Raw genomic sequence first — 19,018 nt, forward strand, 5'->3', positions numbered from 1 at the left:
TTAAGTTGCTTGAGAGGTGCTAATATGGACCCAATGGGTCATAATAGGCTTAAGTATTCATACATCACCGATCTATTCCAAATTACTCCTAATACATTTTATTTATCTTTTGAGGAGACTGCCATCACATTATAAGATGTCAGCATTCTGACTGGTTTATGCGTCGATGGTTTGCCAGTTATTGGTCATGATCCTGCATTTACGATACTGCAGTGGCAATTATTTTGCGAGCGCTTATTAGGGGTTGCACCTCTGATTGAAGCTTTTGAGGGGAGTAGACTTAGGCTCAAATGGCTATCAGATTATTATACGGACTTTCAGTTATCGGATGATGCTCCCGATGAGATGGTTCAGCAATACACTCGTGGCCAAATTTGGTGTATGCTTGGAGAATCTCTTATACCTGATAGTTTATCGAATCTAGTGTAGTTGATGTATTTACCTTTGTTAAAGGATCTTCATCAGTTGGCCTACATGAGTTGGGGGAGTGTGGTCTTGGCATTTTTGTATCAGACTTTGCGTAGAGCCACCAAGCGTACACAATGAGACATCGGTTCTTACTTAGTTTTATTACAGATACACATTTTTTTCAAGTTTATATATTTATTTATATAATTTAGTTTTATAATTTATCTATGGATATTTTTAGATATGGGCATGAGAGAGGTTTTTTATTTTCCATCCAAAGAGACAGCAGTTTTTAGAGATGGGACTGATAGGGATGGACAATGATATGCCATTCGTCTTAGATGCATCGTGGGGATTTAGGTAAAAGAAGTTCATATTATAAGCATTATATTTTTATTTTTATAATTGGTTACAGTCAAATTATAATAACAACATCTATAGGTGGAATGTTCTGTTTCGTGTGAAGGATGTGTCCATTCATGTTGTATGTGCTTATAGAGATCCATTAGACTTCTTAGATGATACTGAAAGATGGAGAACTTATTTTACATTTATGACTATAATTTCAAAAAATGTTGAAGTAATATTCAACTTATAATTATTAATGGAGATATATTTATTTTTTTATCAGTTCATCTGGGAGCCTTACACATCGGATATTATAGTATGTTTGCCACACATGTGCACTGATGGGCAGAATATTTGGATGGCACGGGTGTCTCTTATTTGCTTTGATGTCGTGCAGTGGTATTTTTCAGATAGTATACTCAGGTAGTTTGGCCTACATCAATCGATACCATAGATGTGCAACACAGGACTTGCTTTTCATGGTATAAACCGACGAGACAGGTCTAACGTTATTTGGGATATTACATATACCACCTATATTGACAGATGGTACAATCACCGATATTTTATTATTTCTAGTGAGCCAATTCTTGCAGGCATTCCATATGATCGAGAGTACATAGAGTGTATCGACAGATTACTCGTCTAGTGGTTGGAAAGTAAATTATTTAAAGCTCGGAGACCAGGGACAGAGAGAGACGGTACAGATGATGATAAGCCTATCTCTAATATAAAATATTTTATATGGTTCTGTTATATCTTTATTTTATATTCTATAATATATTACTAATTTTTTTTTATAATGTCGACTGAATGTTTTTCAGATCTTATGTTGGATACTCATCATGCTCTATCTATGACTGATGAAGATGAGTGGATCTAAATACTATGGGAGAGGGAGAAAGCATATTTAGGGATATTGATGGTGATTAGCTATGAGCATATTACCATGCCTTGGCATGGACCTTTCGATGCGCCAAATATGAGATATGCATCATCACCATATGTTACAGATATGCCATCGCCATATATTCCACAGATATCATCACCGTATGCTTCACATATGCCACCACCTTATGATCCATAGATGCCAGGGTCTTCATCTTCCTACGTGCTCCAAATGGCAACACCGGATCTCAGTTCGCATCATGAGTCTTCATCTAAGTGGTCTGAGCAGTTATGAACTATTCCAGATAAGGGGGTTACTTAGCTCGCAGATGCTCTGGTAGCACCTGTTATTCCTCATATACATGATCATAAGACATCCATTGATATAGGAGAGGGGCCATCATAGGTGATATAAGAGCAGGAGCAATCGTTGAGGACCATTTTGAAAAGATCTAAGTGACCACAGGCACCACGATGCCCTTGTGATACTTAGTATCTTTTAGACTTGTAGTAATGTGGGATCCATTTTTATAAACTTGATATTTTTATTATATATATATTATTAATTGTTGTTTCTATTGGATATTAGTTTAGATATCTTGCTTGTTAATTTCAAGTATAGGATGCTATCGAATTTTTGGATATGGATACAGATTTTCAGGTGTCTCGAAAAGTAGGAGGAGGAAATATCACCCTAAAAGGATCATATAAATTAAATATAAATAATAATAATAATATATCGAGTAATTTAATTATATTTTTTGAAATAATATGTATAGAAAAAATATATCACGTTAAGGTGTCAGTTGAGGGGACATACTCCAACAAAAAAAATATCTACTAAATTTTTATGATTATTTTACCCTATATTCACCAAGCATCTCCAAATATCTTTGAAACTTATCATATTTCCTCCACCTCTCACCATTCTGTTCTTAAAGGGAAGATTTCAAATCATTTGGAGAAATTTTAAATTTTTTTGAAGTCAAAATTTGACTAATTGGGCAAAAAAGGGCGTGGCGAATTGAGTATAGGCCGGCACACACCTAAAAGCACCATTTAGAATGGCGTTTTCAAAAATGCCATTTAAAATGGTACTTTAAAATTTTTTATTTTTGGTTCATTTTTTGGGTTCCATATAGGCTGTGAAGAGGTGAGCTGACTGGGCAGAAAGCGCCATTTGAAATAGTATTTTTTTAGAGAAAAAATATCATTTCAAATAATACTTTTAATTTTTACATTATTTTGATAAATAAGTTCGAACTTGCATCATTTGGTAAAAAAAGTTCTATATTTGCATCATTTGGATAAGTGTTTGCATAAGATTCTACATGTTCATGTTGGTTGGAGCCCATCTGATATACTTGGGTCTGATTAGAATATGACTTCAAACATGACTAAGAAATCTTGTTTCAAGGATCTGCAAGAAAATGTGTTTGCTTTTTTTGAGTATGTTCTAGCTCTAACTTTCTTACAGAGATCTGATTATTTTGAGTCAGAACTGAACAAATGAATTGCATGACCTTGAAAAAGTATTGCCAACCACTAATAAACATCATTTAGGAAAAATGAATCAAAATTGTTGGAAGATTCAGAAAATTCAATAATTTTTTAGCAAATTATCATGTCATGTCAGTAGCAATATCGCGTATGGTAGGAAATATGGGCTATAATTTGATTGGCATCTATACAAAATAGTGAGTCCACTATGACTTGTCGATATTTATTTTTTTCCTACAGTACATTATGGACTGTTCGAAGTCGCCTGATTTTCCATAAGAACCATATCAGAAATTGGATACAATGAATCTTAGTTTGAGATACCTTACTTACTTTTGCCTAGTTTTTCTTTGTTGCAGCAAAATGTCCATGATCATACAGGAATGCCTGGTCAAAGAGAATTCATGTAGCCTGCGACCTTTAGATAGTTGAGAAAAGGATTGATGGTTATGATTTAGATAATAGGATTTGAATTTTTGGATTTAAACTTTAATTCAAATGACATCCAATTATTGTTTAGGCTAAAAAAATTGAGTCTCCATTTGAGTTTCAAAATGGTGTAGTGATGAGCCATCAGACTGCTGCTCCAGAAGTATAGCTTCCATTCAACCACAGAACACCTGTTCCAATATATCGTATCCGACACAGATATCGTTTCCAACTTATTACGCCGAATACTAGCACTCATCCAAGGACAATAAGCAAAAGAAAACTTAAGAGAGCCAATATACAGTATATTATATACAAATAGATTGCAGCAACTATATGATCACAAGTAAAGCTTCCCTTCAGCCACAGACCACCTGTTCAGCTTTCCCTGTGACCTGCTCCAATATATTGCATCAAACACAAATAGCGTTTCTTATATCACAATGAATACTAGCATTCATTAAAGGATAACACAACAAGCAACATAGAGCTTAAGAGAGCCGATACATTAAAATGACTGCAGCCATTATATGATCACACCAAGAGAATCATAACTTAAATGGAGTTGAAACCAAGTTACCTGTTCATACATCCCACAAAACAAAGGTAAACTAGTGTAGTCTCATTTGCAATCTAAATAGAAAAGCAACATCTAACCTCGTCTTAAGCAGCAGCACACTAAATAGCAACAGCTAAGCAATCCATTGAACCTTCAAGACTTCAAGCTTTAATTGTCACACTGCACAAACACAAACCAGAAGGCTTAAGTAAAGATGTTCGCCACTCGGATCCCACTGGAGCATCCGGATCATACAGCAGTGTCTGGTAGCCAGGCTCTTCCTTCAGTGCAAAAAGCAACAGTTTGCCATCGAGTATCCCAAAGCGAAACTCTGTGCTTGAACTCCCAGTGAGTGGCACAGGGATCTTTTGCCATGAATTGTCAACTGGATTAAATATTGCCAGCTTCCGCTGGTTCTTCCACTCCATACAGAATAGTTTCTTGCCAAGCACAGCATGTGCAGTGACCATCACACACCCATTCTTCATCTCAAACCAAGAGTGGCGTTCAGGGTTGTACACATCCACAAACCTTGAGTTGCCTATTGTGAAGCTTGACCGTCCACCCATGACATAGAGCTTGCCTTCGAAGCTGCAGGCAAAGCAGCCCCACCTCGGGCGGCGAAGGCTTTCGATCAAGGTCCACTCATTTTTGTCAGGGTGATAAACTTCAGTACTTGATAAGCTCTCACCCTCAGATCCATAGCCCCCTACAGCATATATTAAACCATTGACCTCGGCACACGCAAAGTCATAGCGAGCAACATTCATCTTGGCCAGCATGCTCCATCTACAAGCAAAAAGTATTAATATTTATGCGGCATAAATCTCCAGTAGAAAGAAAAGCATCATTTTTTGCAAGTACCAGAGTAAATGGAAAGTGAAGTATAATCCCACAATGTTGCAATTGAGGTGCAAGACATGGGCTGAAAGCTCAAATGCAATATACCTAACTGAGATTCGCAAAATAGTAATTCACAAGATTAAAAATAGGTAAGAGCAATTATGCCAGTGCATCAATTACTACTTATTGGCTTGTTATAAGCATTCAGTTACATCTTAAAAAAAAGGCTAATGCCTCATAATATTGGTGAGCAAAACATGATTTGAATATGGAATTAGCTGTTCTCTAACCAGACGAATACCCTCTGTACATATATATAAAGAAAAAAGGAAGATACATACCATGTGTTACCACTTTACCAACCCAACCCCTGATCAGCCTCAAACCCTAGAAATCCCACATCAAAGAGCACACACATAGGGTGGCCAAATAACACTAGCTTTCGAGATCAATAGTGAGGGGTGTGATAGTGGCAACACCATACTGGTGGGATGATTTGCCGATCATGAGGTAATCCTCAAAGTACCCTTTCATTCAGTACAGCAAAAGATAGAACCCTCAGTCATTTGTAACAAATCATATCTGATTATTATTACTGACATTTACATCATATACTAAAAATCATACAATGTGACGATTATGCAAAAACTGATTTTTTTAATTTTTTTCCTGGACACAGTGGAGCAAGAGTTGCAACAATTGATGATCTCATGGATGTCAAGCCACTGCTTGAGTTTGGAAGGAGAAACAAATTTCTCACATCTATAGGTAGGCAACTGAGTGGCTAAATGGGTGCTGAAGCAGGGAACCAGGCCCCAGCATCAGCTGGTGTGACTGGAGAAGTTTCTAACAATCCAATGTAGATTGATGTGGAGGATATATCTGGAGGCTAAAATATCATGGGATTGCCACTGCCCCCAGCTTTGGTGCCAATGGGAGGAAGATAATGATTTAAAATTTTACAAAATCAAGGCAGAATGGAGTTTCATTTTCACAACATTTGATGGTTATATCAGGAGGGTCCCTTTATGTACCTAGATCAGTGAAAACATATAAAATCTTAAAACTATAAGTAAAAGGCTACACTACTAAATACTTTGAATACACCACACAACCATTGGACATATGCAATACATGTGATGCTTTCATGTAGTTTATGAATGCTTAAATATTATGTATAGAAGGGAGTGATTTTATTAGCTTACTTTTAAGCTAACAGTCTATTCTGTATCATGTAACATCCAAGTTAAATAGAATTTGACACGAATTCTTTACAACCAGAAGATACAAATCACTTTTTAGAACAATGTACGGATTGATGCTGGTTGTTTGAAGACAGATTCCTTTTTCCCCTCAATCTGAATAAAGGAATTTTGTCAAGTTCCATCCCATGTCTGGGTCTCACGTGGGTGTGGATTAGTTTCATGTTCAGCTCAGAAAAGAAATCCCACAAATTTGACATTCTAAATTTTCACCCTCAAAAAACCTCCTTGTTTTCCCTTTAAAGAAAAGCAAAGATAGATATCTTTCATGGACTATGCACTTCTGGATATGCTTCCTGTTTTGGCAACAATTAAGTTTGGATAAAATTTCTTTCAAATTCTACAGAAGTCGTGCCAAAGTGAAAAACAAAGAAACTGCTTAGCTAACAGTGCACCTTTCGACAATACAAGCAAATGAAAATCATAAGTCATGGCAAGAAGCTCAAAAAGGCTAAAAAAGTTAATGATAAAACACAACTTCTAGCCAACATTAGATGATTAGAATAATGTTGATACAGATTATCAGTGCCTTGGAAATGAACTTATTAACAACAATAAATACTACTTACAACAACAAACATTATGAATATGAAAATTTGTAAGAGTTAGAAACAATAACAGGCTATGCAGTTAATTCACTGGAAAGATACCAGCCTTCAACAACTACTAATAAACTTAATATAATTTAGCTAAAACACCCCTCATTTCAAAGAGCACATACAGAGGCATATTGCTCATCTAACACAAATGCCAAACCATAAATAAGAACATATGCCTGATACCTGAAGATACCTTTACATAGAATTCTCAAATTCAGCACCACTCCTAGCCAATAATGAGAAAAGAATGCCTCAAAAAAGAAAGGAAAAGAAAAAGAGCAATATGTTACAAACCCGTTAAGCCGAGAATCATATTGGTAGACATCATCTGAAACACACACTGCCCCAGCACTGACCGAATATCCAGCTATTACCAAAAGCTTGCCATCAAGAACAGCAACTCCAAAACCAGCTTTTACATGACCAGGCATTGGTGGCAACACCTGGTGTTTTTCTCGAAAGCAACCTAAGACCTCCCAATGACTCCCCTTGCCTTCTGCATCACCAGTTAAGATATATAGCCATTCCTCAAGCTTGCCTGCTTCCTTCCTTACAGTTATGAACTCCTTGCTTTGGATAAACGACCTCCATCTCTTGCAGACAGCACCCATGACAGGGAAGTAACCCGGGGAACAAGCGCAAGACAATATTTTGCCACATCATCAGGTAACCCAGGTAATAAAGGGCAGTACATATCCCATGGTGCTTGCACGGTAAGCCCAGTGGAAACCTTCAAACAAGCTGCAAAACTATTTTGTGTTGCAATGCTGAGACACTTCTCTGACTCAGCAAACCGTTTTCTGACACCAAAGTCAGGCATTGTCAAACTTCCCTGTTAAAAGAATCTGCAATATACGAGCAAATCCCTTGTGTCCCAACCAAATGTTTCTCTTCGACTGCCAGAAATGACAATACAAATTGTTGGGTATATTATAAATGACAGTAACTCAAACACAGGGCTTCGTGATATCCATCACTTATAGGGATTTTAAGAGATAAAGGCCTGAAGGATGGCAACACTCGGGAGGTGAATGTCAACGATGCTTTGGAAATTGCCCGCACTGTGTTAAATGCCATTCCAGAGAGGCAGCTCTGAGAATAGATTTTCCCAATTGATCTGCAGGAACTAAGCACCTGATTTTTTTTGTTGTTGTTGTCGTTGAAATGTTTCTCTCCCCCAAACATCACCCCAAAATCTACACAATATGAGGAGAACCCAAAAAAAAAAAAAAAAGAAGAAGAATCAACATCTCCCATAGTATCTTTGAAAACAAAGTATACACACACAAACACATGCAGAAGGAGAAGGGGGGGGGGGGGGGGGGGGGGGGGGAGAGGAGGGAGAGAGTACCAAAGGCCATAGAATTTTGAATTTACTTAGCCCCCAGTAGCGTCCATTTTCTAATAGCTGAATCAACTGTAACAAGGAAAATATATGTACACACACACACAAAAAAAAAAAAGCAGATTAGGCAGACTATCAAAATGAAAACTTAGTGGCATACATTCGCTGTCAGCATTTTTTAATTTCTTGAAGATTTTAAATGCTCATGATTGTTTAGCTTACCAGTAGTAACTAATGGTCTTGCAATTAATTAACATATATCTGGTACAGCATACCATAATTTCCTTAGAAAAGTTAATTTCAGAAATTTGTATCTTCAATAATCTGATTATCAAATGATGCACTAAAGGAAATTTCACATTCATTTTTTTTTTGGGGGATAAAAGAAAATGATTCCAGACTGGATGAAACAAAAATTTGACCATCATACAAAGATTGAAATATGATATTTCCAAAACCAGTGAGTAAGACTGGCCATCTGCTAGTGTGTATCTTGTTCAAACTTTATGTTTGGATACTTTTGAACAAGAAAGAGCCATTCAAATAATCAGAATATGAGGTTCTGCCTTGGAGATTGGACCAAGGAAACTAACTGAAGACTCAAAAAATAGATGCATGTTCTTATCAAGGAGTTAGGTATCAATATCTAGAATCTTGCATCCTCACATAAACCATGAACAGGCCTAGTTCCTGCTTGAGTATTGCTGGGTGTTCTTGTCATTATCTTAATAAAAAAAATTCATTGGTGTTTTGCCCAGGCTTGAGAGTAAATATAAAAGGAAATAATTCTGTGCACATCTAAAGTAACTCAATGGCTTTCTAATATTCTGGAATTCAAGAGTTTCAAATGCTTAACATTTACACAGATACTTCCTGCAATAACCACTTCAAGAGATAAATATCTTATCAACATGTTCAATGAAAAGCTGAATTTATTTTCAAGCAAGTTATACAGTAGCCATCTTTATAAGTATCCCTGCTGCTAGATTCTCCCCTATCACCATTAATGAGCAATGAAAAAAAAAATCTACAAAGAGAAAGAAACTCACGATTTCTATATGCTTTTCCTTTTCTAGAACATATTAGGTAGATATAAGATAGCCGAATTTATTTTCAAGCAATTTCCACATTAGCCACCTTTATAAGTATGACCGCTGCTGTATAAGTGCTACATAATAGCAGATTCTCCCTTATCACCATTAATGAGCAATGAAAAAAAATCTACAAAGAAAAAGAAACTCACAACTTCTATATGCTTTTGCTTTTCTAGAACATATTAGGTAGATATACAATACTAGATGGATGTTCATATTTTTCATTTTGTACCATCCAAAATTCCAAATGGACACAATATACATATAATAACTACTTTACTCAAAATGGTTCATACTTACAGCCTTGGAAATTTCTAAAACTCTTTCACTGACAATTTATATCAGACAACTAAAATGATATTTAGAGATCAAATTCAGTATATACATAACACATATATATAACTGCAATTTTCATGGTTACTCTAATGTTGGAAAAAATGCAGTTATAAATTTGTACAAGAGATACATTTGGAGTATGGCTTGCTAATGGCTTCAACTTGAACAAAGTAAAGGATGATGTAATGGATTTATCAAATTTCAACAACCAACTTTCAGAAAATTATTTCAATGCACATCGGCTACTACAGTTTATCAATAATGTGAAATAGAGTGAAATTTGCATAATCCCTTATCACATGAAGTGGAGTGAAATTGTTATTGATATATGACACCAGATACCAAATCCTATAACAGTGATCAGCAACAAATGGAAGGCTACAACTCATTCAAATTAAGTACATAAAAAGGGAAAACAACATAAAGAAAGTGAATGATCATCGGCATACTTACAGATCCAGTGTTATACCAACAAAAGGATAAAAGGAAATAATCTCATTAAAAGAAGGTTGATCAAAAGCATCAATTTCAATTTCAAACGTTCAATAAAATGTTATATTGGAATCCTCGATTAACATCAAAAGAGGCGAGGGTGAAACAGATCTAACATTGGATGGATTTCAAATCAGTCCAACACTAGGAAATATAATCCATGATCTATTCATGCAGATTAAAAAAAAAAAAAAAAAAAAATCACCACATAAGATTTCCAGTTATGCCCTAATAGTCACATGTAGAAAACGTATCATTTTATACAAAACAAATTAAAGGATTCACCATTGCACGAATATAAAGTTGCGTACAAATTTCAAAAATATCTTATGAAGCTCATAGATCTTTCATTAAAAAATTACCTATCACAGTGAAATGACAAAAAAACTCAAAGTCAGGAAGAGAATGAGGAATGTTTTTTCTTTCAATTTCATTCAACAGATCAAAGCAAAATAGTAAATAAATATATAAATATAGCAATAAAACAGAAGATCGTGGAAGCTTATAGCCGCTAAAAGGATACAAAAAATCTCCCCTCTTCTTCCTAATCCCGAACTAACAAATCAAGCAGAACATCAGAATTACCAAAATCTAAACATCAACAAGAGAAACTTCATTCGATCTGCTCGATTGGTGAAAGAACAAAAAGGATCAAACTCCAAAAGAAACCAAAGTTCGAAATTTTATTAGAAGAAAAAACAAGCAGATATATTCAACTAATCCAAAAGGTTGAAAGAAAATAACCATGCAAAAAACAGACCTTCAAAGAATATCGCATAGAATTCCGTGGCACGCTGCCGAATCGGAGATCTCCAGTGGAAAAAAAGAAAAGAAAAACATAGAGATACAGAAAAATCGAATTTTTGAACTCGAATTCGTAGATTCCTACCAAAAGCGGTAATTTGATATAAAAGTTCGCTTGGAACATTAGACTGATTCGATGTGCATGTAAAACGGATAGATTTTGAACAAATCCCGAAGAAAATTGAGGCAGAAAACTAGGGATAAGGAGACGAAAAAAAGTACCTCAAAACTCGATTTTTATCCGGCCAAAATCGGAAGGAGAGGAGAACGGCGAGATACAAGGCTGCGGAAAGGGGTGGGGGGTGGGGGTGTGGATGTGGGTGCGCGGCGGGTGGAATCCCCCAAAAGAAAAAGGAAAGAAAAGGACAAAAATGCCCCAAACAAGCCTATCCCCGCATAGGCTCCGCACAAAAAGGGTAATTAGTTTATTATTTTTTATTACGTTTGCCTGCAAAAAGAAAGGCAAACTTTCTTTTTTATTATCAGTCCTCCAAAAATCTTAAGAATATTGGACATTCTTCCCTTCCTCCATCCATGATATTAAGCTCAAAATTCCGTAGGAGCCAGATTTATTGGTCCATTTAACTTACATCCTTTAAGGATTGATCTAAATTCGAGCCCAAATCCAATCTTTGGGCTAGAAAAAAATGTATAATTTTTTCACAAAAAATAATCTGTTTTTTTCATAAAATTTATGTCAAAAACTCTTTGAATGATAGAGTTACATACAAATGAGCCATTCAATTTATGAATTATGCAGGATTCTTAGATTAATTCTATAAAAATATCTAAATAGATTTTTAATTATTATATATCCAATTATAATGGGCCTCATAGAACTTGTTATTCATATGTAATAGTCATTATTTGTCCCAAAATTATAGCATTTACATTTTCAAAATAAAATAATTATTATGGTGGAGTTACTTTTTTATTTACATTTTATTGGATGAAAGATATTACCTTTTGGATAGCACAGTAAAAATCTAATTAAAAAATTAAATTTAAAAACTAACATTTTATTTTAAAAAAATACTATTAAAATATTATCATGAATTATTATATTGCTAAATATATATTATTATGGTAGATATATGTTATAAGAATAGAAGAAAGTTCATGTAAAGCAAGCATCATTTTCTTGATTATTGTAAAAAAAATAAAAATATAACTCAAAAGAATCCCCATGAGAGAAAATAGATCAAATTAATAACTCAAAAGATTTAACAAAAAGTATAAACTAGATTTTCAAAGAATTGGATAGAACTCCATGACAAGTTGTTGAATTGGAGATCTTAAGAGGAAAACAAATCTAGAGATACAAAAAAAATAAATAAATTTTTCGATCTACAAAATAGATTTTGATCATAAATTTCTAGCAAAAGCAAAAATTTAATATAGCAATCTTTTATAAAGATTAAAGAACTTTGATCTATGAATAAAATGGATAGCTTTTGAAGAAAATCTTAAAGAGCTTGAGATGAAAAAAAAATAGAGATAAAGAGATGATGACAATACCTTAAAAATAAAATTGTTATCCATTAGCATCGGAAGGGGAGGACAAAAGTGTGATAAAAGAGAAAGAGAAGAGAAATAGAGAAGAATGGGAATGGGGAGGGCATAGAAAATATATCAGAGAGGTGTGGAAAAAAAGAAGAAAATTTTGGAAAAGAAAAAAAAGGACTAAAATGATAGCCAAAGGTGTAGAATTTTTTTTTTATTATTATTATGTGTTTTCCTATAATACTTTGTATAGCACCATTATTTAAAATCTTGATCCTCCAAGCTACCCTCGGGTGTAAGCAACTCAAGTTGATCTATATTGGACCTGAGCTATACTTAATTTAGATTGAATCCATTTACAAAATTTAAATCCATGGATCATACATAGATCATAAATTATGACTTTGCCATATGACTACTTTATTATGAGTTGTATGAAATTAAATACAACCTGATTGAACCTAAATGAACTCTTCTTTTTTTTTTTTGGAAATGACTGAATGAACTCAATTTGACTTCTAAAATTATTGTAGGCACTAAGATATGGCTAAAAAGAATTGAATCCAATCTTTGCAATTTTTGCAATCTTCGCAGCCCTAAAGGTGGCCTAACATATCAGTTCAGTACAAGTCAAAGCTAGATCTTTAGCAAGTCTGCTTTAACTTGCATAGAAAACTAGTTCAGAATCTAATTTAAAGAAGTTAAGACTCCATCCTGACCTACCAAGTAATGATGAGTTGCATCTAGACACTAACCATACATCCAAGACCAATTCAAATTAGATCTCCTACGGTCATGACTGGCCACAATCACCAGAAAATTGATATTAGGTGATGTCGGCAAAATTGTTTGGAATCTTGGACATATCAGCTGATGTTGAGAGGTGGAGATATTAGTTATTGCTTGAAAACTATTATTCTATGTGCCAACATTGGTAGCTAATAACTTAAAAACAATAATATCAATGGTAACAATAACTATATAGTTTAAAAGATACATGGATTAAAAGATTATTTTTGTTAGTCAAGTATCCCAACTCTTCATTTTTTTTGTATTCACATAATTGTCTAATATTTACTCAGAAAACATATATGCATATATACTTATTTATAGATTTCAACTAATTTGAATGTTCCTAGACTATAGATCAAATTGAAAAGTACATGATCTCATACCATTAAAATGGTCTATTTTTATATATATAATGTATGTATAAAATTATAAAATATGCATGCTTTGGTTTCTAGCCTATTTAAATATCACAAATATGATAAAAAATTGCTGATTTTATATAAAAGGTCCTTCATTATTTTTGACTAGTAAGCATTTGGAGCTAAATACCCTTGTAAGTATCTCACCTCCATCTCTCTCTCTCCCTACACACACACACACATATTAATTATATGTAATGAGATCCAATGATCCATGATATTAGGATCATTTAAGCAGCTTGAATATTTATTTCTATTGCATACTAATCAAGATTTGGACAAAGCTTGAATTGATTTCTACCTAGATTTATGATTTTCAAGCTAATCAATTAGGCTCATATTTGGCTCTGTTCAAAATTAAGCTCGTATCAAGCTTAAAATAATGATAAATAAATTAAGCTTGATCTCAAGTTTTAAGCTCAAAATAATTTTATATTAGATTTTGGCATCTCGAATTCGACCCACAGTAGAGAAGTCCAGCAAACCAGGCCCACGATGCAGGCGTGCAGGCTCATCCTACGGGTGCCCAAGCCTATAAGTGAGCGGCCTACAGGCGCATGCGGCCCACAGCATGCGCTGCCCAGCACACGTGGGATGCGCAGACCACCGCATGGTCCATAGGAGAAATTGCGGTCCACACGCGAAGCATGGACTGGCACAGTCTAGGAGCGATTTTATGCGGTCTAGGGGCGATCATTGGTTATTTTGTGCGATCGAACGGTTGCGACACATGCGGACGTGTGATCTTGCATGATCAAATGGCCACGGATGCATGCGGGAGCGATCAGATGGCTACAAGGAGTTTTTGTGTCCTAGCAGGAGTCTGGATTTGATTTGACTCTGTTTAGGGCCTTTAAAGGGGCTTGACAGCTAGTGAGCATCAAGTAGCAGCTTGGCATGAGCAAGGATCAGGAAGTGAGCCTGAGGATCTTGGTGAGTAGCAAAAGATTTTCTTTGGGGGTTTTGAGAGCATTGTAAAGGATTTTTTGCTCTTCTTGTTGAGAAAGAGATTGATATACAGGGTTGAGAGTATTTGATCTCCTTTCGTATTTATTTTTTTCATAGTTAAGCTTGCATATCCCGTAGAGCTAAGCCTTGGACTGATCCACATATTTGATTATATTCTTTTTATATCTCTTCTTCCTTCATATTTTGATATTGACTTCATCATTTAGGTTAGTGATCTTAGATGGGGGATCCATATTTCACACTCATGAGAGATCCTTCCCAATAAGTGGTATTAGAGCATGAGGTTGTTCAGGTTGTGGCAGTGTTGATCGAGATTGAAGAAGATGAGGAAGACAGGCTCAATCAAGTGTAGATCAACCGGTATAATAGGAAGAGTAATTTTTTCCTATGGCAAGCAAGGGTGAAGGATGTGCTCATCCAACAAGGATTGATAAATGCTTTCTTATACAAAGAGAAGCTGACTACTATGAAGAAGAAGAGTTGGAAGCAGCTTCAGATGCAGGTGGTGAGTACGATCCGTTTGTACTTGACAGATGATGTGGTGATCTATATACTTAGTGAGACTTCTCCGATAGCGATGTGGACGAAGCTCGAGGAGATATCATGGTGAAGTCACTCACCAATGCTCTCTTCCTTTGAAAGTAGTTCTGTCAGCTACGGATGAGTAAGGTGTAGAGCATGCAGGAGTATCTCAATAACTTTCAGAAAATCCTCACTGATTTTCTCAGCATTGGTAAAAAAGTTGAGGAGAAGTCTAGGATGTTGGTCTTACTTTCGTCATTTTTTTCTTCTTTTGAGTCCTTGATAACTGCTCTTCTTATAGAGAAGAGCACTATCAAGATGGATGAGATCACTTCTGCACTTCTCCAGAATAAGATTCTCAGGCAGGAGAATTAAGCTTCGAATTCAAATGGTGACTCAACTTTGGTGGTGACTGAAGATGGTGGTGGCAGCGTACAAAGGGACAGAAGCTCGCAAGATGGACGGTTTAGGTCCAAGTCAAGGGACTATAGTAAGATCAGATGTTATAAGTGTGATGAGTTGGGATGTCGTATCAGTGATTGCCTATAGCTCAGAGATCGGATGAAGGCTACTGTAGTGGCGATCCAAAGTAGCGATATAGAAGAAAGTGATGATATTCTTCTAGTATCAAATGAGGTATCTATTTCTTCCTACAGTGGATTTTAAATTCGACATATTTGCATCATGTTTGTTGTAGAGATGAGCTATTTGACTCCTTAGAAAGCAATGAGGGTACTATTTATTTGTCGGATGGATCGAGTTGTACAATCAAGAGCATTGAGACTGTCAACTTACCGACTCATGATGAAACAGTAAAGAACTTGGACGAGATCCGATATGTATCCAATTTCAGGAGTAATCTAATTTTACTAAGCACACTGGATTCGAATAGTTATATATGGAAAGCTGATGATGGAATCCTGAAGGTTTTGTATAATAGTAGGATTATATTGAAGGGGAAGAGGTATAGAAGACATTACCTCTTGACAGGAAACTCAGCGCGAGGTGGAACTTCAGGAGCCAATGGGAGTTTAGAGTGAGGTAGAGCTTCAGATATAGGTGGATTGAATATGAGATGGGAGACTTAGGAGGATGACAAGCAATGCCACAGGGTGAAGTTCCTATTACCGCAGGAGACTATCCTGAGCAGATCTTAGGTCAGACAGATCATAGTATATGATGAAGATGATATCAAACAGCTTGGCTAGACTCTTATGTTTGCCCATCTATGAGCAGCCAAACATTTGCCTTAAGATATGAGAGTGAGATAATCTAGAAGCTCTGAAAATTATGTGGAAGCCAAATATCGAGTCAAGATGGAGATTGTTGGATTTTGACACCTCAAATTCGACTCACCGTAGAGAAGCCCAAGATGGAAAAGCTCAGTAGACCAAACCCGCAGACGCAAGCCGGCAGGCTAGGCCTGCGGGGGCCCAAGCCTGAAGGCGCTCGGCTCGCATGGCACATGGCCTGCAACATGTGGCCCACAACATGCTGGATGTAGGGACAATAGTGTGGTCCACTGGAGAAATCGCAGTCCACGTGCGAGACATGGACCGCCATGGTCTAAGGGTGATTTCACACGGTCTACGCACGATCATGAGTTATTTTATGCGATCGGACGGCCGCAACATGCATGGACGCACGATCTTGCATGATCAAGTGGCCATGGGTGCGTGCAGGAGCAATCGAATGGCCAGAAGGGGTTTTTTGAGTCATAGCAAGAGTTTGGATTCGATTTGACTCTGTTTAGGATCTTTGTAAAGGAGCTTGACGGCCAGTGAGCATCAGATAGTGGTTTGGCATGAGCAGAGGATCAGGAAGCGAGTATGAGAATCTTGATGAGTGGTAGGAGATTTTTCTTGGAGGTTTTGAGAGCATTGTAAAGGATTTTTTATGCTTCTTATTGAGAGAGAGATTGATATGCAAAGTTGAGAGTGTTTGATCTCCTCTTGTATTTATTTTTTTCATAGTGAAATTTGCATGGCCCGTAGAAATAAGCCTTAAATAATTCGTATATTTGATTGTGTCATTTTTATATCTCTTATTTCTTTTTGTTGGAGCATCAACATCGTTATCCGAATTAGCAATTTTAATAAAGAATCTGTATTCTGTACTTATGAGAATCTTTTCCAACATTTCAAATCAAACTTTATCGGATCTAAGCTTGGTTAGGAAAGTTATTTCTTTCCTTTTTTTTTTTTTTTCTTTTTAATTATTTTTTTCATTTTTTTTTTGATGATTTTTTCTTTGTCCACTTGTTTTCCATGTTTTAGTCAAACAGCACTTCTTCTCTGCCTAGAGATAAAATATCTTAAAGAAAGGACAACCTTTCCATCTCTTTCTATTCCACAACGCACTGGCATCACCTGGTTAGCCCAATCTTATAGCCCGGTAGACTAAAAAAAATAAAAGGAAAAAAAAAAAGCATGGTGACATAAGCAGAGTTACAACTAGTGTTAATTGAAAGCATCACACTTCTATAAAATCTTGTCTTCCATGAGAGTTCTTGTGCCACGTGGATTGTTAACATAGTCTAAATTGATCTGAAAAGGGATAGCAGCCGTAAAAGGACATTTCATGGCGAAAGGGACGAGGGCTTAGTCTCATTTTTGACTTGATCAAATCTTGGAAGGGTGAGATGAGAATATTGCCCTTTGAAAACGATTTTTTTAATCTAGTTTAGTTGTTGTAGTATTAGACATAGACATGCAAATTAGACTACATTAATCCAAACTAGCTCAGCCGAACCAATAGTTTAGGTTGAGTTTGAGTTAGAAAATTTTCAACTAGCTTACAAATTAGACAGTTCCATTTGCTAAAGCAATTAACCCAAATTTATGTAACAAGGATTAGTAGCCTGACTCAATCTAAAAACATGCAATTTATTCTAACAATTTAAATCCCAGAGCAGTACATCCAAACTATTCCAAATCATAGTGTAGGCTTAAAATCAAAATTCCACTACTGAAAAATGATCAAGTTAGGCACTTAGCTCAGGTGAGCTGACCCAAGTTATATTATTAGTTGATGACACCAGTAGATAGCAATACTTAATTATTTGACCCGTTTAATTTGATTCAATCCATTGTAGATAAAGTTAAGCTACATATTCAATAAAATAGTGGGATTCAGATTTTTGATCATTTAATAGTCAAGTTCGGTTGGGATTGACAAATTTTTGATATATCTTGTATGTATCCTAAAGTCAATAGCTATCCATTTGGCTTTGTATCCAAGAGCAGTTGGTGAGTAAATGATGGAGGTGAGAATAAGATAAGATTATGGAGTGTTAACATTTTTTTTTTTTTTTTAAAGATTTGTTGAGTGACAAGCTACACTTCCCCATATGAGATGAGATAAGATACATGGTGGAGAAGAGAATGAATGCATGAAAGGCCACTGGTCATAGCTAAGGTGCCAGGCATGATAAAGTTACCATCAAGAAAGAATGAATCCAGCCGAGCTGCCTGAAGATGTGTGGAGCCGGCTTCATACTTTGTCATATAATTTGATTTTATTATACTTATCATATTATAAGATTATTAATTTTTTATTTTTGTTAAAAAATTAAATCTTATATACCAGTAAATCCGGCAAGAAAAATCCATCATCTGATATGCTCAATAAAATATATTATAATATATTATATACTAATAAATAATTATTTTCATTAAAATTCAATATTTCATAAAAGATGAAAATGAATAACTTCATTTTATTCTTTTGATATTTTGAAAAATCTTTTATCTAAAATACATAAAAATATCAAAAACTTCAACATACTTTTATATTTTTTTTTACAAGATCCCTAATATATATATAATTTATGATTCTTTTTAATGAGACTCAATTAAAGAGCAACAATAATATTTAATGTATAAATTTTAATACTTTATATTATAT

At 35.3% G+C, this 19,018-nt stretch overlaps 1 protein-coding gene across 1 annotated transcript; it reads right to left on the reverse strand.

Moving 5' to 3' along the window:
• Positions 1 to 4,058: 4,058 nt before the first annotated feature.
• LOC105051160 (F-box/kelch-repeat protein At1g67480) lies at positions 4,059 to 11,112 on the reverse strand. Its single transcript, XM_073243586.1, is given in 4 exon segments — positions 4,059 to 4,921; positions 7,131 to 7,461; positions 7,464 to 8,032; positions 8,188 to 11,112. Coding segments are annotated over 3 exon segments (1,152 nt in total). The 5' UTR covers positions 7,657 to 8,032; positions 8,188 to 11,112; the 3' UTR covers positions 4,059 to 4,293.
• Positions 11,113 to 19,018: the final 7,906 nt, after the last annotated feature.

The sequence above is a fragment of the Elaeis guineensis genome, chromosome 9 (assembly GCF_000442705.2).
Source record: "Elaeis guineensis isolate ETL-2024a chromosome 9, EG11, whole genome shotgun sequence".
NCBI lineage: Eukaryota > Viridiplantae > Streptophyta > Magnoliopsida > Arecales > Arecaceae > Elaeis > Elaeis guineensis.